Raw genomic sequence first — 27,924 nt, 5'->3', positions numbered from 1 at the left:
ACAAAACATGGCCTCATTTGAGGACTTCCAGTATGTCCGCCAAGTGGTAAGGACGCCCAATCCTACTTCTCATGGCATCAAAAGAAAAATGTGGAATAGGTAAAAAGGATAAGAAACTATCGAACACATAACAATCCGTAGGAAGCAAGCAAACGAGCAAAGAAACCCAGAGCACTTTGCGTAAGCTAGCATCAAGCAACAAACAAAGTCAAAAATATGATAGAAGGTATAAGCATCGAGCATCAACAGCGTGAAAATAAATCACGAGTCGAAATATGTGTCGAACATAATCCGAACAATACACTTGCAAGAAAAGTCGCAATCCAGACAAAACAACAAATAATGTATGTATACAAGTCTCAAAGAGTGAGACAAGACAAGTCACAATCGAAAATAATATTGTGTCCCGCTAATAAAGCAGAACACGAAGCAAATGCATCCATCGAAAATTACCTTAGAAAAGTTCTTGCACAAGCTAGCAAACTCGTTAGAAATAACAAGGAAATAGAACCGAAGTTGCACAATCGAATTGCATGTCGAATCCAAAGTGGATCATGAGGAAATAAGTAGCGAACATGCATCGGAACTATGAAATCAAGCACGGGGCAACAATGACGCAATACAAAGACGCGCGTGAAAAAGTATCGTAAAAACGAGCTAACGTGGTGCTAATTCCGAAGAGACATGTCAACAAGGGTAAGCAACCAATTATCATGAATTAAATCATCAATTAAATGCATTTTGAAAACGGGACAGTAACAACGCAATATACGGAAACACGTGCAAAATCGCACCGGAAGCAAAATTTAACAACACGCTTCATCACTAAGTGCACTAGTGAACACAAGCAAGCATCAAACAAGTTTCCGAAAGCAAAATACGACACATTTTCAATTCCGAGCAGCAACGACATCATATATTAAAATCAACCGGAATCGAAATTAAAATGGATAAATCGGTGCACAAAATCATATATCGGCTCAAGTTAAATCAACATCAAACTGCAAGCATATCCCAAACCAAAATTTCTCATGAAAAGTATCGTTTCAAGCACAATTAACACAATTCCAGAATTTCTCTTCAACATCAATTAGCAACTGGAATGCAAAATTATCAATGAAATAAATGCTCAACACAACAATTAGCAACGGGGGTGCAAGATTATCAACGTTCGAACCAAATCCGGATTTTATCCATAATCAACAATTATCAACATCAACATATGAATCATCAACAACATGCTACAAGCATGTTCATAAACAACAACAATTAGCAACAAAAATGCAACATCATCATTAACAATATTCATTATTAACGAATATCACAACAACGATTTCATCATCGATTTCTAAATTAATCGTCAACAACAACAATTAATTTTCAAGAATCCACAACAATTAAGTTCAATAATTGTGAATCATCATCAATTTGCAACAATTATGAACAATCAAGAACAAAAATTAATTCTCATGAATAACAATTAATTATCATCATCAATTAACAACAATTAAAGGTTCAAGTAATGACCAAAATCGAAGAACAAAACAAAGTGCAAATACGGAGGAAGGGAGACTGCGGAAGTCGCAAGACATAGGAGGAGAGATTGCCAGCGGAAGTGGCGGAGATGCACAACACGCGGTCGCCGGAGGTGTGCGTCGCGGTGGTTGAAGTAGAGATCGGAGCGGAGGGAGGTCTTCTAGAGAGAGGTGGTGGTAGATGCGAGTGAAAACCGAAGGAGATATTGAGATTTGAAGATTTTCCGGAAATTTGTTCTTCGTGTTCTTGGAAGACGTTGTTATGAAATTTAAGAGAAGAAGAGTGTTTGATTCAAGAGAAAGAGGGAGAGAAAAATTTGAGTGTCTCTGGGAAAATTTAAATTGTGAGAGAAAAGTGTGGGAAATGATATATACAGTGGCTTGAAATTTGAATTTCAAAAAGTGCGCCAAAACGGCTTTTCGGGCTCCGTTTTCGAGGAAACGTGTTTCGATGCGAAATTTGGAATTGAAACCAACGTCAAAATCGAAGATGACGAAATATGTTAACCATTATCGTCGGAACGGACTCAGTCTGATAAATGGTGAAGAAGTTATGCGCGTTTGAACGGCGAAAATCATCTGGTCATCTGAGGCGAAAAATCAACTGTGCGGAATTTTCGTGCAACCCTCTAAAAAATGTGACAAAACTCGATCTCTCGATTAAAATCTGAACTCTCTGTCCGATGAGAAATCGTAGCCGACAAATTTTTTGAAAGAATTCCACTAGAATGGGCTCAATCCGATAAAAATTGAGGGAGATATGAAATTTTGAATCTTGTCGCACAGTGCCCGAAATTCCATTCGGCAATTAAATCTCGACGCTTTTGCAATATTCTGGAATTTGTGGTGTAGAATTAGCCTTCGGCTCCAACATATGAAATGTCGGGGACATCGAGATGGAATTTATGTTAAAATTTCAGCCAGATACAATAAAAGGTACAAGAGTTATGATTTTTTTATCATCCAGGAGACAGCGGTTCAACACACTTTTTCAATGTTTATCCTTAGGTAAATTGAAAATTCGGAGATCTTCTTCAAATAAAATATTCTCGACCCGAACACATGAAATATAGTAGACCTCAAGACGGTTCTTTTGGCATATGGATCGCTTCAAACTGGCTTAGTGGGCAGAAGTTACAAATTTTCAAACCTCCGAAAGACAATTGAACAGTAAACCCAAATCTCAGACAATTTACACTTATGGGCATCTTCCTCAAAGAATTGGCTTCCGGCCCGAACACAAAAGACTTAGAGAATGCCATATGAGCCCAGCGATAACCAAGCCCATACGAACTTCCAGTCAGAAGTTACAAATTTTGCACTTGCACCGTAAAACTGACTTTTGCTATGAAATATCCCGAAACAGTGGGAACTCTTGATTTCTTTAGTGATTCAAAAAACACCAGAGTGGGAAAGGGATTTGATTGGTCCCTGTTGAGAGAGCTTGAGAAAAACCGCAAACCGTATCTGAACTTCAAGAAACCTAGATTCTTGCTCACTGTATCGACTAACAGAACAGTCACTTCTACTATAGCTTTTGAGAGATGGAACCTTGATCCAGTGATCAGAGAACCAATGATGTGTATGTATGCATATGATCTAATGTGAAACCAAAGCAAGTTAGAAAAAGATAGGAGGACAAATTTTTTGGTGCAACATGGGTATTCAAGCAATGATATATAGTCATTGTAATATAGAGAATTGAATAAGCTTTCCAATGCTTCTGACCGCGCGTAAATCAGAGTTACGGTTCTCAAGTTATGGCAAAAATAAGAGCTGATTTTTTTCTCAAGACAACATAGAGTGCGCTAAGCGCCTAGAGAGTGGGCTAAGCGCCCAAGGAGTGGGCTAAGCGAGGTCTGCAACTTTGAAACACTATAAATACCATTTTCACATCAAAATGTGTGACCCAATTTTGAGATAGGGGATTCACCATTTTTAAGGTTTCCACCATATTTTAGGGTGAAACACCAATTTTGGAGTGTTAGATGCTTAGAATTCAACAAGGGATGTTGAATATTGAAGATTTAAGATTTGTCATCTATCAATAACCAAACTCTAGACATATATCTGGGAGTTGATATTCACTCTACATAAGATCTTAATGTTTGTGTGTTGTTTAATATGTTGAGACGTCTTCTATTAATCAACTGATATAATCCCGCAACGCTGCTCTAGACATGGACTGTGTTGACGAGTGATATGTGATTATAGAGATAATTAACTTTGTTCACATGCTAATATTAAGAGATTTCATATTGTTATAGGGTTTTTATTGTTCATGATGTTATTTGTAATCTTTATCTAATTTAATATTGAGGATATCCCTCTGTTAGATTCTAAATGCTAGACATAACTTTAGGTTTAACATTCACATGGAGTATCGATTCTTAATGCTTATCTATTATTTGATATGCTGAGAGATCGTCGATTAGACAATGTGGTTGATATCTCAACTTTGCATTAGACAGGTACTCGGTTGTGAGCGATATGTGATTATATTAATGAATTTTTAGATTGTGTTTGACTGATTGATAGAATGTGTATTCTATGGGCGAATGAAATTCAATCCCGAAAAGCTATCTTCTCTCTTATACTTTACTTTTTTGTTATTATATTTGGGTTAAATACATTTTTAGTCCCTATAAATATGCGACCCTGCGTTTTTAGTCCCTATAAAATTTTTCTTCAATGAATAGTCCTTATAAAATTATTATGCACCTAGTTTTAGTCCTTATTGTCAAACCAATATGTATTTTAGAATGATTATTTTGCAGACATGTTCATAATGTTTTAAAAAGTTCCTTGAAACAAAAGAAACTCAAAATTTAATTTCTAAATTGAGATTTTCATTACTTTTATCATTATTTTTTGAAATTTGAAAAATTCATATTTAATACTTCTCGTTTTAAAAAAATTCTAAAACTTGGTAAATAAATATTTTATAGTATTCTAAACATATATAAAAAAAATATTCAAAAATTTAAAAATTAAAGGGTAATTAAGCAATTTTTAAAATTTTAGAAAATAACAGAGACTGAAAATGCATCCATAAGATTTTTAGAAGGACCATTTATTGAAAGAAAATTTTATAGGGACTAAAAATACAGGGTCGTATATTTATAGGGACTAAAAACGTATTTAACCCTTTATATTTTGTACTCTATACTTGTAAACAACTTTTGCACCATAAGCTCTGAAACGTGGAGATTGTTAAATAACATTCTTTCCGTCGCACTAATCCTTGTGAAGATGATAACAATAAAATACTTTATTTTGCTTGCTACTTACCGCAACAACAAAAAACAAACATGCTCATTTCTTTTAACATTCCTGATAGACCTATTAAAGAAAATGATAAGAAGAAAATGAGAAGAGGTGTGGAGTAAATGGTAGAAGACACCTCTATTTATATTTAAAAAAACATCCAACACATAAAAGCCACATTAATTGGCGCCTGCACTTAGTTCTTCTACACACGCGCCATATGATTTGTCGGCTCCTCTTAACCTTTAAACATAAACACCAATTGGATTAGCTAGGCCTACATAAGGCACCAATTTAATTGGCGCCACCTAGGGGTGAAAATAGGAGAGACCAACTAACAGGGGCCTACAACCTAGCTACACAGGCCAAGGCCATGGCATAATTTTCTTAAGTAGAAAAGGCCTAGGCTTTTTCATAAGCCTATTTAGTTAAATATGTTAGTCCACAAGCCATAAAAAAAGTCTTTTTAGCCTATGTGGCCGACCTGTTCTAATAAATATGAATAAATTTATTATTTTTTATATTGTATTATGTACTTTATATTAAAATACAAAAGTAAAGTTTAGTTATCTTAAAGAACTTGTGAAAAATAAGTTGAAAAAACCTTATGAATAATGTCATAAGTTATTTTCATAAGTTCTCCCAAATAAATAATCTTCTAAAACTTATGCAACCATGTAAGCTCAAATAAGTAAATATAAAGAAACGTTTAGTCTCATGGTACTTTTGATTTTCTAGTATATTTAAACATTAGTTGAATTGCTTATTTGCATATGTTCAAATGATATAGGCTTTTTAAGCAGGATAATAGGTTAATCAGGCATTCGAAAAGATCAGGATCATGCTGAAAAATATGCATATATGTTGACACAGTAAAGCGACAAGCAAAAGATTTGGAAGTATTCCTGATTTTATCGTATCCACAGGGATCGGTGCGAGGGAAAAAATGTCGTTCAATAATCTCCGCGTTTTTGAGCTTGGGTTAAAATGAAATAAAAATAAAACCTATAAACAGAAAAATAAATACATTCTTCGGAGAAAATAGCCTATCAGGCATGAATATACACTTACTCGTCACAAACTTAAACCTATTGATCAATTGCACTCAACCTACATTACTCGTCATTATCGTTGTAACGCCCCGAATTTAATTAATTATTTAATTAAATTGATCGAGGATTTATTCATTGGAATTAGTTGAAGTCGAGGTTTATCGGTATTATTCTAAAGGCGTAAATTGGATTAATATGTTATTTTGTGCAGTTAAGTTGTGGTCGGATTTATTAGTCGGATTAGTCAGAGAAGTACAATTGCGAGTTGGTATTAATTAAGTTAAGGAGCAATTATAGTTGGGGAATATTATTGGGAATAATATCCGTTATGATATGTGATTATTCAATTATGTGTGTTATTTGACTTAATTAAGTAATTAGAGTAATATTATGAATTGGGCCTATATAGAATATGAGATTGGATTGTGGGTTAAGCCCAATAAAGAAAAGAAGGATAGTAAGAGTTAGGGTTTTAGAGATTAAACCTCATAACTCATTTTATGGAAAAAGAAGAGAAAGAAGAGAAAGAAGAGAAAGAAGAGAGGAAGAGAAGAAAGCTATGGCATGAAGAGGAAGATCTCCATTGAAGGAAGTGAGGATTTTGCTAAGGTAAGGGTGGGGTTCTTACTCTCTAAGGGTTGGCATGATGATGTATATGGTGGGTTAGATTGTATGTTATTCTCCATGGAAGTTGTGTGTAGAGATGTTAGGGTTTATGAACAAATGTGTAAATTCATGATTTGAAATGTGTTTTAATTGATGTTTGATGATTGTTATGATGTTAGATGATCCATAATATGTGTTGTATTTGTGTTTATAACATGTATTCCATTGTTGTTCATGATGGTTGGTGTTTTCAGTTTGATTGGGTTGAGTTTGGGGGTTTTTGGATGGGTTTCGTATGCTGTTTTCTGTGATTTGGGATTTTCTGAAATCGCCAGTTCGCGCCGCGATCTGCCTGGTAGAAACTCAGGAAAAATTGGATTCACTCAGTTCGCGCCGCGAACTTTGTTGGCGCCGCGAACCCTGTTTTGCAGAACTTTTTCTAAACTTTGAAATGATGTAACTTTTGATCCGTAACTCCGTTTTATGCGCCGTTCGAAGCGTTAGAAAGCTAAAGCAATGAACTATACCATGATACAATAAAATGATCCATATGATATAGTTTCCTATTATGTTTATTAGGATTAAATGATGAACTATGTTGTGTTAACAAATGAAGTATGCTCTTTGCGATGAATTGACATAATTGTGTTGTAGTATAACTTGACGTATGTTTTCTTATGATGATACAATGTTATTGAGATGATGATAAGTAACTTCCTTATGATGAATGAGATAATGATGTATGTGATGATATGCATGATTAACAAAGATGTTGTATGCTATATGCGACTAATTGTGCGTATTTGATATGTATGAGTCGACGAAGATGCCATGCGATGACTTAACAATATATATGAAATTGAATATAACGTATTATGATGATTACTTGAATTAAGGAATATGATGGATGTGTTGTTGTTGTTGTGCAATATAACGAATTGTTATTGTTATAACATGATGAATTGTTGTTATTGTTGTAATATGTTGGTGTTTGTTGTTGTTGTGCAATATGTTGAATTGTTATTGTTGCTATGACATGATGAATTTGTCGTTGTTGTTGTAGACCCTATGGTCACTATTGATAAGTTGTATTATGTTGATAAGAATTAAGTTGAATAGATGTTGTATGTCGATATGATGTGATGATGTGATTGAGATGTGGTAAATTACTATGATACGGTTATTGCCATAGAACCTTGGCATTGAGTTGATGTTGTTTAGTTGATGTGGTTATGTTGTTTAAGTTGATTATGTTGTTTAAGTTGATTATGTTGTTCAAGTTGATTATGTCGTTTAAGTTGATTAAGTGGTTTAAGTTGTGTTTGTGGATGTGCATCATTTGAGTCACATCCATTGCATTGTTTGAGACGGCCCTTGTGGCAATTGTTTGAGACGGCCCTTGTGGCAAATGTTTGAGACGGCCCTAGTGGCAAATGTTTGAGACGGCCCAATGGCAAACTGTTTGAGACGGGAGTTTTACTCCAATGGTACCACATGCATATGCATAAGTTTGAGTCACATTCGAGTCGCATTTGAATTGCATTTGAATTGTGTTTGGATTGTTGAGATGACGAGGTGTTTGTTGTGACGTGATAATGATATGTTTGTTGTGATGTATTTGATATCATACTTGTATATTTGAATATGTGATTAATGACATCGTTTCCGTTTTGAAAGTTGTATTATATTGATAAGTTGTTTTATGGTGAAACTTCTTGTAAGATGTTATGTAATGCGAAGTGGTGAAATTATGTATGATCTATATCTCATATATTATTTATCATGCATTCCTTTATATTGTAAGATATCTCACCCCTTTTTTGATATTTCCCCTACCATGGAAAATGGGCAGGTACTCAAGATTAGTCGTGGAGGTCCGAGGTTATTTATGTGAAGTCTTTATGTTGCTTTATAGCAAGTCGAGTTGGTGTCCATTGCTCTGATACGTAGCACTCGGGGGATTAGTCTTTATTATTTGATTATTGTATACTATGATGACATTTGTGTTAAATTGAATTGAAAGGTGTTTATAAGTTTAAGTTGTAAGTGGTGAAATAAGTGTTGTTCCGAATGCTATGTATCTTTATTAAATGCAATATAAGTATGTTTGTTTGGTTAAGTCGAATTGTGACATCCTATCGTTTGATGAATATTTTTAAATGCACTCTGATTTTCGTTTATAATTGCAGGGTAGATTTGGGGTGTTACAATCATCACGTATCTCTCACATCAGTGTTCATTTCTGAAACACCTCCAAGACATGTCACAACCAAGGTTATCACTAACGCGAAGTTATGAGAACATCTGTATTCTCGCGTTGGCAATCTCTCGCGCGCAACTCGAATACGAAAGAATTAAGCTTTGATACACAAGTGATCGTCAACTCTAAAATCTAGAAACTAACAGAAGTTCATCCTTAATCAGAATCTGTAAGGTATATCTCTATAGAAACACAAATTCAAACATAAATGCAAAAAGAACAACGAATACAACAATAACGATTTGTAAAGAAAGTTGTATATAACGTCATGAGCGATAAAGATACATATGTTTAGAGAAAAATATACAAACAAACCCAACACAAGAGAAATACACAAAAAGGAAGAGAGATAAATCGAACATCTCGCGGGTTGTCAGCTCCGATTGATGAAGAATCCACCTCTGATCATCCAAATGCAAGACCCAATGTTGTTTTCTAAGCTAATCTACCAAAGAATGAAATGGATGGAGTTTGGAGCAAAAAAATCCCAAAACCATAACCTAAAAATCTGAATGAATCTATTTATATAAAGCTGAAAATCATAGACAGCGCTACTAAGCCTGCGTTTGCGTGCTAAGCGCGCTCTCATTTATTTATCAAACCGACCTAGAGCGCGCTAAGCGCCCTCACACGTGAAAATCTCTCCCAAAACTAGTTACTCAGCTCTAAGGCGTGTTAAACACGCACAAACCGCACTTAGCCCCGTCTGCAACACTTATTTTCTTCCAAAACTCGCATTTTTGAAGTCGTTCCTTTGACACTTTATTGCTCAAGGCTCCAAACATGTACCAATACCTATAAAATGAATGAAAAATGATCAAACAGTACATAAATGAATCGAAAACATAAATTACACACAATATGTACAATTCTAACTAAAAGGTGTAATTCACACACAAGTTAAGGAAAAAAAGTCGATAAGTGCCACAAACTATATACAAAAATAACCACAATTTTGCACTTATCAATATGACAGACCACATGTCATACTTAAGCTTTGTATTTTTTAGCAGGCTAAAACCAGGCTTAGCAAAACCTAACTCGGTCCAGCTTATTCTCACCCCTGGCGCCAGTTCTTCTTTTTTAAAATGTGTTGCCAATTCATCTGATATGTGCACCGCATTCTTATTTTTTTTTTGTTTGAAATTGAATTACTTTGGAAAATAGTTGAGAAGTTGGTTATTTGAGGAATTATTTTGAAAATCTTGGTTATTTGCATAAAAAATTCACATTCTTACCCAAATATTATTTTTCTTCCAACAATATTATTTCTTCGATAAATAAATTAATCAAAAAATAATAATATAAAGAAAATTTATGAACAAGAGATCAATATTTTTGGGATCTAGCACCCATGTCTAAGCCACGCCTTATCCTTATAAATGAAGTTATTTATATCTCTTCCTTGTGAGTAGGCATGGAAACAAAATTCGTACTCGTAAGTATCCATATGAATTTGTTCCAAAGTTGACGGGAAAAACCCGCTTTGACTGGGTTTGAGTTTGAGTTTGAATTTTTCCCGATTACAAAATATGAGAAAGGGTCGGGTAATAAGGACACTAGTACCCACCCTGAACTCGCCTTGAATCCGCCACATTTATTTCACTATGTACATTATTATTTATTTTTGATAATTTAGAATATTAAACATGTGAAAAATGTTTTGATATTTTCATTTGTATTTATTATTTAAAATATTTGAAATTGATGTATGGAATTTTTTGAAATTGTTTTATTTTATTATTTGTAATGTAATTTGGAAAAAAAAGTATTTCTATAAAAAAAAAATTACTAAATGGATGGTGGCGGCACTTTTACAAAAATGCTTTTAACCTCAGACACGAAATGCATTTTACCTCAGCTATAGAATCGAGGTAACAAAGGGCGTCATAAAAAGTAACAACTTAACACCTCGGTTTTTAAAACACCGAGGGGTAAAATTATTTGCGCATGGGTTCGAACCCCATCATATGCACTTTTACTTTTTACAATACTAGCGCCTCATTTATCTTAGTTTATCAATAAAACCAAGGGGTAAATTATTATTTTTTAAAATAAAACTTGTTACATTGTTTACACAGACAATTAATAAAATAATTTGTTTACAAACAAAATTGTTTACCCAGAATATTACATTGTTTACACCGATAAAAAATTAGTCTCCCCAAAATATAGATTTTAGATCTTCAAATCATATAATTTTGGGGAAGATCAAATGATGGGTGCATAGTATTCTCTTTGGATTTTTCTTGCATTTGCTTCTGATATGAACAAAAGAGGGTTAGATAAATAAAGGGTTAATAGTCATTTACCCCCTGTCATATAGGAGAATTTTGATTTATCCCCCTTTAAAATAAGTTTTGGATTACCCCTCTATAATTTTAAAATTCTAAGTCTTTTGCCCCCTAAGAGGAAAAATTATCCCCCTGTAAAATATATTTTTTTGATTTATCCCCCTGGTTTTTACACGCTTAGGGGGTGCCCAAAAATTATAGGGGATAATCCAAAACTTTTTTTAAAGGGGGTAAATCAAAACTCGCCTATATGGCAGGGGGTAAACGACTATTAACCCATAAATAAATGATTTTATGCTTAAATAAATATTTAAGAACACAAACCTTAAACTCACAATATTTTTCTGCTCTTGCAATCCATAACAGATATCTCTTTATGACAAGCACTCTTGTAAACCTTCAAGCACTTCATGATGTTTCATTATCAATTTTTGTTATTCAAATTGCTTTATAATGGAAGTTATTTATGTTTCACGCAGATCACTAATGGTAGTGCCTTGAGTGTTGATAGTCATGAAATGGACGACGAGGATTTGATTAAGAACGCTGATAAATATCCTTAATTTTAACATTCAATCATCCCAATCATTTCTAGGAAAACCGAGGTGCAAAATCTTTTTTCTTTTGAAGTTTCATTGTTTACACAGAATATTAAAAAAATAATATTGCAACAAATCTAACTTCTTAACACTTAGGAGTTATCTATTCCAAACATTGAAATTTTTTATATGGATAGAATACATCCAATTTCTAAAGGAGATATTTGTTCCAGTCAGGGTCAGTCCCAGCTTTTTGGAGGCCCGGGACAAATAATAAAAATGTACTCCTAATAAAAAAAATATATTTTTAAAGAACATCATTTATTTAAATTATATATAGCATCAACAACATCAAAAATAGTTATTTATCCATGTAAGAGGTAAAAGGGAGATAAACACGTGAAAACAAAGGTTCGATGGTGAAAAGTTAAAAGAAAGATAGATACGAAAAATATATTGAGGAATGAGGTGTGAATGTTTTTTATTGGGATATTTTTGCTTTGTTGAGTCTATTATTAACGGTTGAACTGTCTCAAACTATTTTAAAGTCCTTTATAAATTCTAAATTAAACTTACAAGAAATAAAAAGACAATATATTTCTACTTATCAATTGACTGATTTACATATATTTTTTGTATTTATAATTTTGACTGGAACATCAAAATTAAAATTTGTAAGAAATAAGTCTTGTTATTATTTTAATTTAAAGTTCATCCAAATTTTATTACCATAAGATAATAATTTTAAAATTTTAACGTTTTTACAAATAAGACTGAATCTAGAATTTTTTTTAATTAAGTTCATTTTAAGAAAATTTATATCTTAAATATATAAACAGTAGGAGCACTAATTATACAAGCTAACTAATAGGCTCTATTTTTTGAAGTATGCAGTAAAGGGTCCAATAGCAATAATAATTATGTTAGTATAAATATCTCTGTAGTCCCACATCGATTGTTGTTAATATTAAAGAGGAAGATTTGATTATAACTATGTAGTGTAATCTAATCATATACCTAAATTGTAAAGCAAAATTGTGTTGGCCCAATAGTAATAGTCCAATAGCAGTTATGTTCATAACTAATATAAATGATAAATAATGCAAATGATGATATAATTTATTATTTATTTATTTATAGTTCAATTTTTATTTGAGGCCCCAAAAATTATGAGGCCATGGGTTGTGGGTCTGCTTGCCCTGGCCCAGGGCTGACCTTGGTTCTAATCATTAGAAAATATTTTTCTGCACTTGAAATTCATTATAAAGTTTTTTTTCAGGATTTTTAAAGGAAATAATAAGCATTTAGCCCAAAGAATGATAAGTCTTTTTTTTATTCAAAAATTGATGCAAATCTTTTGTTTGTTATCAATGAAAAGTTTGTTGATTTCAATGAATTCAATCATTTTGAACTAAGGAAAGTTGTTAACAAACAAAGGTTGAATGGTTACTTTCACATTGTACATAACCCCATATACACTAATCTCATTTAAGAGTTTTGGTTGAATGTCTCCGTTGTGCCAACTGGTCATGATGAAGTCATCCAGTCTTATATCAATGGCTCTCATTTCTTTGTTACTCCATCACCGATTGCTATCACAATCAACTGTCAAGAGACAAGTAGTTATGTTGAACATTATCAATTTAACATGTCTACTCAACCGACCTTCACTGGATTTATGCCAACCAAGATAACTCCACCAGTCCTGCTTCTCTACGGCCTATTGCCAGATTTTGGTTTCAACTTCTAGTGGCAAATCTCCACCCAAGAGAGAAACAACTAGAAACGCTTACTTAGTATGACAAGCATCTCCTGTACTTCCTCAACTACAACGTCAGAGTTAATATTTCTCTTACAATTTTCAACTTCTTGAAGGAATCGATAAGCATTTCTTGAGAGGAAATGACTTTCCTTATACCATAAGGAAGAGTTCTTTATGAACTTTTCTCTAAGATAGGAATAGTTAGTGTTCCTGCAGAACACTTTTGATTACCTCCCGAAAGAAGATTCTGGTGAGGTCACACATGAGTTTGTAAGTGATAGCTTTAGGGATTTGAGCAGTGTAAATGATGCAAGCTCAAGATTTTAAGTGTCTTGCTTATTCCTCGGCCGGGAGCCCTATTTATAGTTGTTGGAGCAGCAATCACCATTATAAATAGAGGAACCTTGGATTCCCTCCATACTGAGCAACTACAGTAACCTCCGTCGCCTGACCATTAAAGGATTGTAACTCCCTTAACGGTGGAGTCCTTTCGTGTGTGGACGACGGTTATGGGCGACTAAGGTGGTCAGTTCCGACCCTACTTATGATAATGTCCATCGGCTTTGAGAATCTGTCTCAACCGGGCTGGGGGCCTTAACTGGGTAGAAGGCCCATGTTGAGTAGAAGGTCTATGCCTGGTTGAGCTAATAGTTTCTTAAGATTAGTCCTATCTCTTATCCATCTTATCTTGTGTCTACCTTCCATCTCTGGTGCCGATGTACAATTAGGAATGATGTTGAAGTTGAATGGACTGAGAAATTTAAATATGTGAAATAGTTTTCACTATTGTCTTGTTTTTTATTATCAAGGGAATATTTCATTTTTATATTAATGCTCATTCTTGTTTATTGATAACAAAGATTTTGAGAATTATTAATGACTGTAACAAAGAAAAACATGGAATTTGGAAAAGAAGTCGAGTGATAAATCATTGGAAAAAATATTTAAATGCGGTAAAGGGGATTCCAAGCGAGATACCTTATAGCTATATCACCTCGGTTCCCCAAAAAAAACGAGAGAATAGGTTTATCATTATTTTTATGTATACAAAATGGCGCTCACTTATAGCTTTGTTACCTCGATTTTTTATAATATCGAGGTAAAATGTTGTTTATTTTATTACAAAATCAAATGAGGCGCTCCCAAGACATATACTCTTGATTTTTAGCATGTTCGAGATGAAAGTTTCATTATAAAAAATGTTATTAATTGTTGTAGTGCGGGGTGGACCCCCGAACCTAACCCGAATTCGTTTGGGTCGAATTTGGGTTTTAATTCTCCATTCGTGTTCGGGTTAAGGGCGAGAAATGATGATTGTTTGAATATTTGAATTTGAATTTGGAGAAGTAGTAACCATCCCCGACGTCTAGTTGTGAGTAATTCACTCCATACCACAATACAAGGAAAGACAGACAAGATCACAATAATATGTTTATTAAATTATTTTTATTAAATCTTGTATATTTATTATTTTTATAAACATTAAGGTAGAAAATATTAACTAAATTTAAATAATATTAATTAAAATATGCAATTTGATAAAACTAATTAATATTTAATTGATCTTTTTAGATGATTTATTTAGGAACAAAATACATTTATAAGTAAATCATTCATTGTGTACATAAGTATAGTTATGGGTATATATTATATATTTATTTTAATATTAAATTTTAGGTAAAATCTTAATAAAAAGAAAATCTTAAGACTCGACAAAATAATATTATATTGTACAAATATACTAATTTTGTATGAGCACGCAATTGATAATATATATGATCAGAACATACATTTTTAAACGAGATAAATTATATTCTAAATTGAGTTACTCCAATTATAATTTTTAATATTGTATTCAAATTTAATTTAAGTTGAATCACATGTTATTAGATTTTTAATTATATATTATACTTTTTTTCTTTAAATGAAGCTATATTGAAACAAAGAAGATTGTTAAAAAAATGTTTGGGGAATATACACCTAAACCCTATCAAGAAGAAACAAATCTAAAGAATGGCAAACCAAACTCATTCTTTATAAAATCTGCACGAATATTCGCAAGAATGGACGAATATTCGCAAGAATGGAAGAATAGTAAGTAGGATAAATTAAATTAAAATATAGGTTAGCAAATGCATCAACACAACTATAGCCTTCCCTATAGATATGAGAGACTACAAAATTTCAAGAAGAAACTATATTTATACAATTAACCCAACGGTTCCTAATATGCCACTGAATCAAAAAAGGAGACTTGAGCGCCTTGACGACCGCCATAGAATCTGTTTCCAACCAAAGATAATTCTGATTATTCTCATGGGCGAACTTAATTGCAAATATTGCACCGGAGAGTTCGACAATGAGCGAAGTATAAATACCCAACCAAATGGCAAATGCACCAAGGAACCCGCGCTCACTATTACGCACAATACCACCACAAGTAGAGTTTCTAGAAGGAGAAACAGAAGCCCCGTCACAATTAATTTTAACCCAGCTCCTAGGAGGAGGTTTCCAAATAACTTGAACAATCCACAGAGCTCTGGGAGGACGAATAGAAACGCGGAAACTCTTAAGGATCATAAAATCCTGCATATCTAAATACGATTCAGCCGAATTGTTCCCACCTATGGAGACAACATCCAAAATGCAAGATATGGAGTAAGAAACACTAAAGCCAATATTCTGGAATCTAACCTTGTTTTTAGCCTGCCAAATGGCGTTAAAAACTTAGATTATCGTAGCACAATGTAAGGCTCTACATTGTCCCGACTGGAAATCTTCTTCACATCTTCCTAACAATGAATAGAATCGTTAAACCGAAGCATAGAACCAACCCAAGCCCAAAGCCTAGAAGCAAACTTGCAATGAAAGAACAAGTGATTGGAGGTTTCCTCGTTTTCATTACAAAGATCACACTGAGACGGAAAAGCAAAACCTCTTCTTGTGTAACAGTTTCCAAATCATGCAAGATTTTGAAGAAGGAATTGATTTCGACCAAATCCACCACCACCAATCCATAAGAATTCCTCTAGGCCGCTTGAAATCGTAGCACATTTTAGGAGTAAGCTCACCATTTGAAGAGTGAATCCAAACTCTAGTATCTGCCCTAAGATCATGAGGAATATGGGCCTTACGAATACGCTGCTGAAGCAGAAGAGGAATGGGAGAAGAAGAAAGAGAAAAATCCCAATCACCATTCACAATAATATTACTCACCTTATGATCGACCAAATCATTCATGTCTCCAACCTTAAGATGTAAAGGATCCCCGCACCAACTGTCGAACCAAAGGCTTATAGTTTACCATTAACCAAGCACCAAATCGAATGCTCCATCACAATGCTCAATTTTGTTTTAAGACTAGACCAAATAGAAGAAAATACGTGGTGATTGATGAATTTACCATTTCTAAAAGTTTGATGCCTTAACAAACAACCCAAGAATCCGTAGAGTTCATAAGCTCCCACACAAGCTTCAAATTGAAAGCTTCATTAAGCTTAACAAGAGATCTGAGACCTAGACCGCCTTCGGCTAAAGGAGTGCACATCTTCATCCAAGAAACCATTATGACTTTACTTTTAAAAGAATCTCCATTCCAAATAAAACGTTTCATTGCACGCTCAATGTCTCTAATAAGGGATAAAGGCCACACATAGATAGTCATACTATGAATTAACATACTTTAAATAACCAATTTCACAAATTCCACTCTACCGACGAAAGACAACAACGAACTTTTTCAAGAGATCAACTTGTGAATAACTTTATCTGCAATAGATCGAAAAACACCATCTTATATACAATATAATAGAGATACACAGACGTTGTGAATAATATAAATAGAATAATTTTTACCCTACAAATAAACCTTATAAACAAAGTACACTTCTCAACCTAACATATAACCATATTATAATTTTAAAAAATATTTTTATATCGTTGCTATGATGTCATAAATAATCAAATCGAGAAAAGTGAAAAAAAACGGGAAAAAAAAAAACATAATTAGTCACATTATGCAATAAGGCCAAAAACATATATAGGACAAGTTGCGGAATGCGGATATTGAGAAACATCATAGCCAGAAGAAAATGAAAATATATATATTAAGAAACATCATAAACGCAATAGTATCGATGAACAACCTTATTTTATGGAGAGAAATGAATAGTCATAGGAAAAATGAAATGAATAGATAAATGAATGAGACTTTTCAAAGAAATGATGAGTAGGTGTGAGGAGAGAAATAAATGAAGAAACAGTATCAATAAAATGATGGAACAGATATGAGTAGGTTATCCAATTTATCACTGCCATAATGAAACAAGGATTTCACCAAACATAGCTTACATACATTTATGATTTATGAATACATTTTTAACATATTTAATCCCAAAAGAACTAGACTCGTCGTAATGGTTGTGATGGATCAAAAGAAAATGAGTTTTTGAGAGTTGACTTGCCCGATCGGTGGCCAAGTTGATTCTTGGTAGTTGAGATATAACTGCAGGTTACAAGAATAACAATATATTCATTGAAAATTTGAATATAATATATATTCTAAATTTATTAGAAGAATAATTAAAATAAAAATAGATAAATTTATAATTTTTGGTGTTATTATTGACTAATATTAAAGTCTTCAAAACGAATACTACTTCCATTTTTTTTATTATAAGTCATTTTAAACTTTTAACACATATTAAAAATATAATAATTGTAATATGAAAAAGAAAAATTATGAATATTTTTACAAAATTGTCCTTTATTAATAATATCTGGAAAATAAATTTACAACATTGAAAGGAGAGAGAATAACAAATATTTAAGGATATAATAGGAAAAATATCATTAGTTATTAATTAAAATATACGATTTACATGCGGAATTTCTTGCAGAAAATATTCCGCAGGTATACATGCGAATGTTCCTGGAAAATATTTAAATAAAATAAATTTTTTTGCGGATCAAGATTTTGTAGAAAATCCTGCAGAAATACCTGCGGATTTTGCTGTAGAATATATATTTAAAAAAATCAATCTACATTATAGAATCCAGAGGTAATTTCGCAGGAAACGTTTATGCAGAATTTGCTACGAAATTTCTATTTTAAACAAAAACAAAATTATATTACATAATCCGCAGAAAACGTTTCTGTGGATTTTGCTGCGATTTTTTTTATTAAATTTAATTAGTTTTTGAATTAAAAATTAATGTAAAATATTTTTTTTTTACAAAAAATTTAATACATTTATATGTTTTCTAAAAATAATAGTAATTCTTTTAAATTTAATAAAAACTAGTTTTTTAAATTTAATGTAATTCTTCAATTTATATTTTAATAAATAGTATGATAATTTTGAAAAAATTGATAAAAAAATTGAAAATAAAAAATATTTTCTAAAACTTCAAATTCCCTTGAGACTCCATGACAAAGAAAGTTTCGCAGAGTGTTAACTATTTTTTTAGTTAAAATTAAAACTTAATTTTTTTTAAATAATTTAGTATATAATTCTTAATTTTATGAAATTAAAAATATAAATTTACTAACTGAATATAAATTTTTAAAGTTTACTAACTGAATATAAATTTTTATAATCTATTAAAAAAATATAAATTTATAAAATATCTGATAAAATTACTTAGCATAAATTAAACTTAAAGGTAATTAGGGCTGTAAATGAGTCGAATCGAGTTGAACTCGCCTCAGCTCAGCTCGACTCATTAAGAAATGGCCGAGTTCGAGTCCGAGTTTAAGACGAGTTTTTTTTCCAGCTCAAACTCGACTCGTTAAGAATTGGCCAAGTTCGAGTTCATCACGAACTTTTTTTCAGATCAAACACGATTTGTTAGAAGTTCATGAACATCTCGATTCAACTCGTTAGGTTTATCTTGTTAGGTTCAACTCCCTTACTTCACGGACTTAAAACTAATTAGTTTTAATCAAACCTATTGATTACGATGATTAACGATGAGTAATTTCACACATCAATTTGCTAACGGTGATAATCGAATCAATCGATTAGAATAATTAGCAATTCTTTATTTAATTTGTTAATTATGGTGATCAAACCTATTGATCATCGCGATTAATGGAACATATAATAATCAGGGTTGTACACCATAATTCATTAATTTCTTCAAAACTGCGAATTTCAAAACTTCGATTTCAAAACTGCGATAAGGTAATTCAAAATACCTTACAAACTACGAATTTCAAAACTGCGATAAGGTAATTCAAAATACCTTACAAACTACGAATTTCAAAACTGCGATAAGGTAATTCAAAATACCTTCACACATCCTCATATTAATTCTAAGGCGTACAGCCTTGCCCCGAACTACGTAGACTCTGATCCTCCCTAAGGAGGTACGTAGGCACTTGGATAACAAAGGCGAGTCCCATTCCCCAAAACCTCAATTAGGTTTAAATCTCACTTTTGACCCTATTCACTTTCTGTCATTAGCCATAAACCACAAACCTTGCCATAATACTCTTACAAACCTTAAATGCAAACCTTAGGAAAGGGTTAAGGGTGCCTAACACCTTCCCTTAACCTGATTATAATAACTTACCCAGAATTCTCTAAACTTCGTAGGGTTTCCTATTCGCCCTGGTAGAATAGGTGGCGACTCTAAATTTTAATTTTTAGAACAGGTTGTTATAGTGTGCTCCGTGCCTATGGTGATGGATAGATATGGTGAACCTGAGTGCTCACAAAAATGGTTATTATTGTTGTTGTTGCATAATTCGTGATTATGATATGAAGGTAATCTTACATAGTTGATGTGTAATTTGGGTGTTATTGGTGTTGTGGTTTGTGTGTGAATTGGGTGACTAAGCTGTAATAATCTATTATCTACTTATTATTATGCGGTCCTTTAGATTATTGAGATATCTCATTCCTTCTGTTTGAACGTTGCCTCCACGTAGATAACGCGCAGGAGATCTGCGGCGAAGGTGTGGATGAATTTGAAGAGAATACTCTTCTTTATTGCTTTCGTCGGTGTCAGTGTCTGCTCTGATATGTAACACTGGGGGTTGACACTTTTTTTGTTTATGTTAGGAGGAAACTATATGTATACCTCAGTTATTGGATGGTTTTCATATTTGATACTTAGGGATTATTGTTTTCATAACTACATTTGTTATAATTGTGTTTGGAATGATTAAAACAATAATTTGCTGATGTTTCCTGCTACAATAAACATAGTCATTATTTTAAAAGATGTATGTGTTACATGTTACTATAAAATGAGCAGGTTTGTGTTTGTATGAATGTGACATCCTAATTGGGTGAAATTTTTAATTTACTCTGATTTTTATTTAAAATATATTCGGGTAAAATTAGGGTGTTACAGGTGGACTAGAGTAACTTAGTTAAAAATTAACCAGGATAAAAATAATTGTGTCATTTATTTTTATTCACTTGTTAACATTGTGTTTTGAGTTGCGAAAAGATTATAATTGGTGCAACACAATTGGAATCCCCCTTTCTTGTGTTTCTCGCACATTCATCTTCAAGGTTAGGTATTTTCCTAAGTGTGATTTTCTTGAATCAGTCATTGGTCATAATCCTAGTTATGCATGGAGGAGCATTTGGAGTTCTAAGTTTGTGGTTCAGAATGGGTATAAATGGAGTATTGGTTCGGGAGAGAATATTCCATTCTAAGGTTAAAATTCGTTATTTGATCAATCTTAGTTGAATAATCCTTGGCCACCTAACTCGATTATTGACTATCTCAAAGTCTCAGAGATATTGAACAAAGATACTAAAGAGAGGAACACTAATTTTATTAATATCATGACGTCTAAGGTCCGTCCCACAAAACCCCGTTTAGGCCCGTCCCACAAAACCCCACAAAAAACGGGCATGCCCGCCCCGTTTAGGCCCGTCCCACAAAACCCCACAAAAAAACGGGGCGGACGGGGCAAACATAGTTAAGGGTGTGGGCATAAAATCTTCACCCTCCCCACAAAAAATGAGGGTGGGGTCAAGAATGCCCGCGAACTTTGCACTGTTTAGGCCTAAAAATGTAAAAAAAAAATTGTAAATGCCCATGCCCACAAAAAAATAGGGCGGGGGCGGGGCGGACATATTAGATGTTGTGAGCTTAACCACTTGGTCCGCCTGGTGGAAAAGTGCGAGCAAAACAGACATGCCTAACGGGCCGGGTCTATTTTGCCACCCCTAGTTTTCAAGACTCCTATGTTCGAAGCTGTTCACGATGATAAGTGTGCGTGTAAGTTTGAAAAATCGGGAGATTTTTTGTACGCAGTGCTTATCGTTATTGTACTAGAGAGGCTATTTACACTTCACATCTTAGGATCATTGAAAAGTGGGATCTTCTGTGGAAAATCAGAGCACCTCTGAGGGTTAAGAATTTTCTCTGGCGACTTTGTAGGAATTGTGTGTCGCTCAGGCAGCCCTTACTTGATAAAGGTATCCACTGTTCTCCTTCTTGTGGTATTTGTGGTGATAGTTTGGAAAAATCTAAACCCAAATTTACACCCAATCAAAGTATAATTTTCTCTTCAAAGTCGAGATATCAAATGGATTCGCATAGTTTCGATGTATATTGTCATTCCTAAACCTAATGCATCTACGATAGATAGGTCGGATTAAAAAACTAAAATAAATAAATTTTCTAAATTTTTTTAATTATTTATTCATAAATATCAACAATTTATTTACATTGATACATAAATGGGAATCTCTTAAGCCACCGTATATGGTGAAAAACACATTTGAAAACCCCAAAATACCCTTCGAAAGTGCATATCCGAATGCACATTTTTTCACATTTTCAAGATGTTTCGGATATGCACATCCGAAATCACCTTTTTCAAAAGTTTTTTTATTTAAACGTTGGGTTTAAAATGTGAGAAGTATTTTTGAATATGCATATCTGAAAATACCCTTGCTATACATTGTTACCACTATCACTATTTCATTCATTTTCTTTCACTCCATAACCAAAACCCTGTCAAAAACTTCAACCATTTTCAATCCATTTTTCGTCTTCAAACCAAGTTTCAAGTAATTGATCATAGCAAAGAGAGCATAAAAAACTTCAATTTGAGGTAAAGTCTCCTCATTTCATCTCTCATTTCCTTGCACTGGTGTTGATTTGTGGAAGAAGAAAATTGTGTCAATTCGGATATGCACTTCCGAAATCCACCAAACTTATTTCGGATGTGCATTTCTGAAAAATTATGGTACAGAACTGAGAAATATGTTCTAACAGAATTCATGTTTTTTGCACGTGTTAGGTATGGTGCACTCCGACAACATTCCCAAAGATGGTGTAAAGGTTACGGAGAAGGTCAATGAAGATCTAAGCCGAATGAGGTGAATGAAGATGTTAAAACGATTATCGTCGCGATAGATGTTTGACAACAATTCACAAATGAAATGACTTTCACCTCTCGTCGATATTTTCTTGAATGAATTCAAATTGAAGCTAGCAAACTTGAGTTTGGCGTTGTGATAGCAAGGTCCGAAAATGACATTAGTATAAGACAAAGATTTGTTGTAATGACATGCGAGAGAGGTGGGAAATATGTTCCAAAAGTTCGGACGCTAAAACATGACGACACGGGATCGGGAAAATGTGCGTGTCCATTTAAATTGAGCGTATCTTGTAAGGTTGATGGTTTGTGGCGTTTTAGTGTCATTTGCGATATTCATAATCATGCATTGGACACCATGTTACAAGGCATCCAATTGTGTGTCGGCTTAAGCCGGGAGAGAGAGAGAATCTATTTCAGAATTATCAATAATCAAAGTTGCGTCGAGAAATATACTTTCCGATTTGAAACGAAAAAGCCCACAAAGTGTTTCAAATATCATTTTTTGAATGTATTTTCGTGAAGAATGTAAAATAAATACGATTCAATACATATATAATATGTCTATATTTCTTGTAATAAATGTTTATCCTTATCGGTTTTATTTTTTCTATGTTGATTTGCTGCTGATTCTGCCAAAACAGAATGTTCTTGTGGTTCTGCATAATTTGGATATGCACATCCGAAGGAACCTTCAATAATTAAAAAAAAAGCCAGTGCTTATTTTAGAAGTGCATATCCGAAATATACCTTAATAGCAATATAAGATTTCTTGGGTCCATATTACTCCAAAAAGTCTATAAATATGGTCTCTAAAGCTTTTCATCAACATCAGAAGTCATAATAAAAAATGACTCAAACCTTTGCTCACCTTGCTTTTGTCTACTTCAGTAGTGGTTACACGATGCCGCTTCAATTTAGGTTCTCGCACGCACCCCGTTTGCCGAGCTGATTCCGATACTAAACTCTCTCTTGCAATAACTAGAAAATCGGAAGGTGGTCAATTTTGAATATCGTTCACCTTCACTTGACACTGAAGGAAAAGTAAAGTTCACTCCATTTGAGCTTTATAACGACGACGATTTAGAGGTTATGTGGACAACTTTTCAACATTATTCTTCAAAGGGTTCGATCGAGTTGGATGCGAAGCTTCAAAGATCGAAAGAAGATGTTATCAAAATGTTGCGACGTCCTCAACTACTCGTTTATAACAATATGTAACGTTAAATTTTTGTTGAACTATCTATGTAATTTCGATTATTTATGATGAATCTATGTTTTGTTGCTTTGGTTTTGAGGATTTTGTTTCTGCTATCCCAGACATGTTTTCGGATATGCACATCCAAAGTCACATTTTAATGAAAAAAAAATGTCTTCGAAAGTGCACATGCGAAAGCATATTTTCTTGAAAAAAATGTGTCTTCGAAAGTGCACATGCGAAATCACATTTTTTTTCAATAAAAAATATGTTCGGATGTGCACATCCGAAGTTAGGAGTATCTTAATATTTTCATCAGAAGTCTCTAAAAAGACATATGAGTGTATTAAAATATCCCCTACATAAATATTGAAGTTAGAAATTGGATTCTCATTCATAACTTAACTAGCGTTGAACTACCTATCTCAAAAAGAAGTTTGTTTTTATTTAGTTTTTCTTAAACAATTGCTTTAATAAAATATATAATTACTTCATAGTGAATTTTAATGAAAAAATATTTTTTAAAAATATATATAGAAATTTATCAAACAAAATTTAGCTTAATAATAGTTAATTTTTAATGCAAAATAACAGTTGTAATTTAAGAATAACTTTAATATTATTTTATCATTTTTACCTTTAATTTTAATATAGCTTTTAATCAAAACTAAGAAAAGCATGGGCAAATACAGCCAAAGTTGGTAATATATTGCCAGCCATATTAGCTGCAATCCCCAATCTAGTAACAGTAATTAACTAATTATATCTAATAAATCAGAGAAGCATGACTAATGAATACTATTTGTAAAATAAAATGCCAAAGCAAGTTCGTTATTATTACAACCAATGACAGACACAGAAGAAATTAGTAGTTATTATTGTTTGCAATTTGTTGTAATATAAGACAAACGATTCATTCCAAGAAACATGACATCATAAACACATAAGATTGTTGTTCTCCATCTTCACATTATTCTACTTTCCTCTTTGTTTGTTACAAAGGTTTTTTTTTTTTTCCTTTGTAGCAATCAAAGAGAAAGTGAATAATGGAAATGGAAGATAACGGGATCTCACGCTCAAAAGTTTATGGATGTTACAATACAAGTGTGTCTAATGGCAACGATATATGGCAAAGTGACAGCGTTTTAACGTTTTATCTTCCGACTTTCGCAGCTCAACTTGCTTTCATGTTGTTCACTAATCGTTGTTTATACTACCTCTTTCGACCCTTCAATCAACCTCGTATTGTTGTCGAGATTTTGGTAACTAACTACGTTAATTATTACATGTCAAATTTCAATCGTTCATGCATGCATGCGGCATGCGCATGCATGCATGTATCGATTATCATTTAGGTTATTATTCTAATTTTTTTTTTATGTTAACAGGTAGGTTTCATGTTGAGTCCAGAAGTATTTGGGAAAACAGAATTTTTCAAACTTTTGGCTCCTATAAAGTTAGTGGTAACAAATGAAACAATAGCCTACATTGGACTTGTTTACTATGTTTTTCTTGCTGGTTTGGACATGAACTTGGAAACGATCACGAATGCGAGAAAGAAAGCTACGACAATTGCGATTGCAGCTACTGTAGTTCCAATGGTAATGGGAGGTGCAATGTATACTATACTTCAAAGCATGTACATAGGACCTCCTGAGTATTTGTTACATTACAACACACAAAAAGCTTATATGTTTTGGACATTGATCTATAGTGTCACAGGTTTTCCTATTGTGACTCAAATCCTTGCAGATTTGAAACTTCTCTATACAGGTCTTGGTAAAGTTGCTTTAACAGTGGCAATGATTATTGATTTCTATAATTGGGTTCTGTTTGCTTTGTTGCTTCCGTTTGCACTTAACGAAAAGGTTGCGATCTACTCGGTAATAAGTACGGGATCGTTTGTGATTCTTTGTTTCATGGTGATTCAGCCTCATCTCGTTCAGTATGTCGTCCAGAAAACAAATCAGAACGAATGGGACAATTGTCAGCTGTTTTATGTTGTGATGGGAGCTTATTTTTTCGCATTTGTTACTGACTTTCTTGGGACACACCCGGCTGTCGGGGCATTAGTATATGGAATGATGTTGCCGCGCGGTAAATTTACCAATCTGTTGATCGAGAAGACGGAAGATTTCGCTTCTGTTTATCTTGCTCCACTCTTCTTTGCAAGCTGTGGTGTGAGACTTCGAATATTTAGCGTCATCGAAACTCAAGGTTTCGCCGTTGTGGTGATAGTTTTGGTCCTGTCTTGTATCCCTAAGGTTTTGAGCACTGTGATAGCAACTCAGTTATTTGGTATGCCTGTTCATGATGGTGTGGCGATTGGATTGCTTATGAACTCCAAAGGAGTCTTACCTCTAATAATGCTCATTATTGCTTGGGACAAAGAGGTATATATTTCTTGAAAGATTCATTTATATATTCTTTGTTACCCTCGAATTATGATCGATAAATAGTTTGTTTTTTCTCGCTGAATTTCAGATATTGAGTGTGGAGTCGTACTCGATTATTATCATGTCTGTTCTTCTAATGACGCTATTGGTACCTGTTATAATCAATGCTATATACAAACCAAGAAAGCTATACAAGCAAAACAAGCTAAGAACAATACAGAATCTAAAGGTTGAAGCAGAAGTTAAAATTTTAGCTTGCGTCCACAACCCTCGTCAAGCCACGGGAATGATCAACATTCTCGAAGCTTCCAATGCCATAAAACAATCTCCGTTACGCATATTTGCTCTTCATTTAGTCGAAATAACGGGAAACACGGCGTCCCTTTTAGCAGCACACATCAACACACAGAGCGGAGTACAAGCCCTCACAGAATCAGAACAAGACTTGGAAAACATAACTCTCACTTTCAAAGACTATGCAGAACAAAATGAAAATATTAAAGTTGATACATTTGCTGCAGTTTCAACCTACTCAACCATTCATGAAGACATACTCAATGTAGCACGAGAAAAACAAGCAACATTGATTCTCCTTCCTTTTCACAAACAATCAAACATAGAAGGTATTCTAGAAACAATGAACGAAGTGTTTAAAGATATAAACCAAAATGTGATGAGAGATGCGCCGTGTTCTGTTGCAATATTCGTTGATCGCGGTCTCGGTTCATTGTTCAAAGTTAATTTACGTCTACTTATGCTTTTCTTTGGCGGTCCGGATGATCGCGAAGCGTTGGCATTAGCATGGAGGATGTCAAAGCATGAAGGAATTCAGTTATCTGTTGTGAGAGTGATTATGTTAGGAGAAGCTGCTCAAGTTGATTCATCGCCACAAGCAGAATCAAAAGAACTATTTTCTGCAGTGATGGATAGTGAAAAGCAAAGAGAGTTTGATGATGAGTATGTGAGTTCTTTTAGACTTAAAGCAGTGAACAATAAAGATTCTATAACTTATTCGGAAAAAGAAGTTCATTCTAGCGAAGATATTCCTCTAGTGTTGGAAGAGTTGGACAAACTTGGATATGATTTGTACATTCTTGGACAAGGGACAGGTAGAAATTCATTGGTGTTGTCGGATTTACTGAAGTGGACTGATTGTCCTGAACTTGGTGTTATAGGGGACATGGTTGCAGCAAATAATTTCGGTTCATGTTCTTCATTGCTTGTTGTACAACAATATGGTTTTGGAGGGATGCTTTTTGAGAATACCACTCAAAATCCTTGTCAGCTGCCTATATATGATTGTGAATCTGGGGATGTTTATGTGAAGGTGGACATATAGCATCAGTAATGATGTGATATGGGGTATGGTTTTGGCTTTTGCCTAAGAAGGAAAGAGAGATTGATTGTAAATATTCCCTTTGAGGCTTGGAATTGTTTATTCTTTAGTAGCTGAAAGAAAGAAAGAAAGAAAGAAAGAATGGGTACAAAGTTTTATTTTCACGCCATTCTGATGTAATTTTGTTTGCCATTAGTAAAAAAACGCACTTCATCTTATTTTATTTTCCTTGAACAGTATCTAAGGAATGAAGTGAAAAACAATGACTAATATAATCATTCAAGTATTAAAAATGTACAAAATTCACACTAGGTTAAAAGATTTCGT

At 33.4% G+C, this 27,924-nt stretch overlaps 1 protein-coding gene across 1 annotated transcript; it reads left to right on the top strand.

The window, feature by feature from the left end:
- Positions 1-24,748: 24,748 nt before the first annotated feature.
- LOC131661947 (cation/H(+) antiporter 15-like) lies at positions 24,749-27,815 on the top strand. Its single transcript, XM_058931609.1, has 3 exons — positions 24,749-25,127; positions 25,254-26,258; positions 26,350-27,815. Exons 1-3 carry the CDS (start codon positions 24,912-24,914, stop codon positions 27,598-27,600), a joined length of 2,472 nt encoding a protein of 823 aa, XP_058787592.1. The 5' UTR covers positions 24,749-24,911; the 3' UTR covers positions 27,601-27,815.
- Positions 27,816-27,924: the final 109 nt, after the last annotated feature.

Source organism: Vicia villosa, linkage group LG3, assembly GCF_029867415.1.
Source record: "Vicia villosa cultivar HV-30 ecotype Madison, WI linkage group LG3, Vvil1.0, whole genome shotgun sequence".
NCBI lineage: Eukaryota > Viridiplantae > Streptophyta > Magnoliopsida > Fabales > Fabaceae > Vicia > Vicia villosa.
Note: the sequence above shows the minus strand (reverse complement) of the source record. Positions and strands in the feature narration are given on the sequence as shown.

Coding starts and splice junctions, on each gene's coding strand:
- LOC131661947 (XM_058931609.1), top strand. CDS start 24,912: ATGGAAATGGAAGATAACGGGATCTCACGCTCAAAAGTTTATGGATGT. Junction 25,128..25,253: donor GTATTGTTGTCGAGATTTTG/GTAACTAACTAC, acceptor TTATGTTAACAG/GTAGGTTTCATGTTGAGTCC. Junction 26,259..26,349: donor TTATTGCTTGGGACAAAGAG/GTATATATTTCT, acceptor GCTGAATTTCAG/ATATTGAGTGTGGAGTCGTA.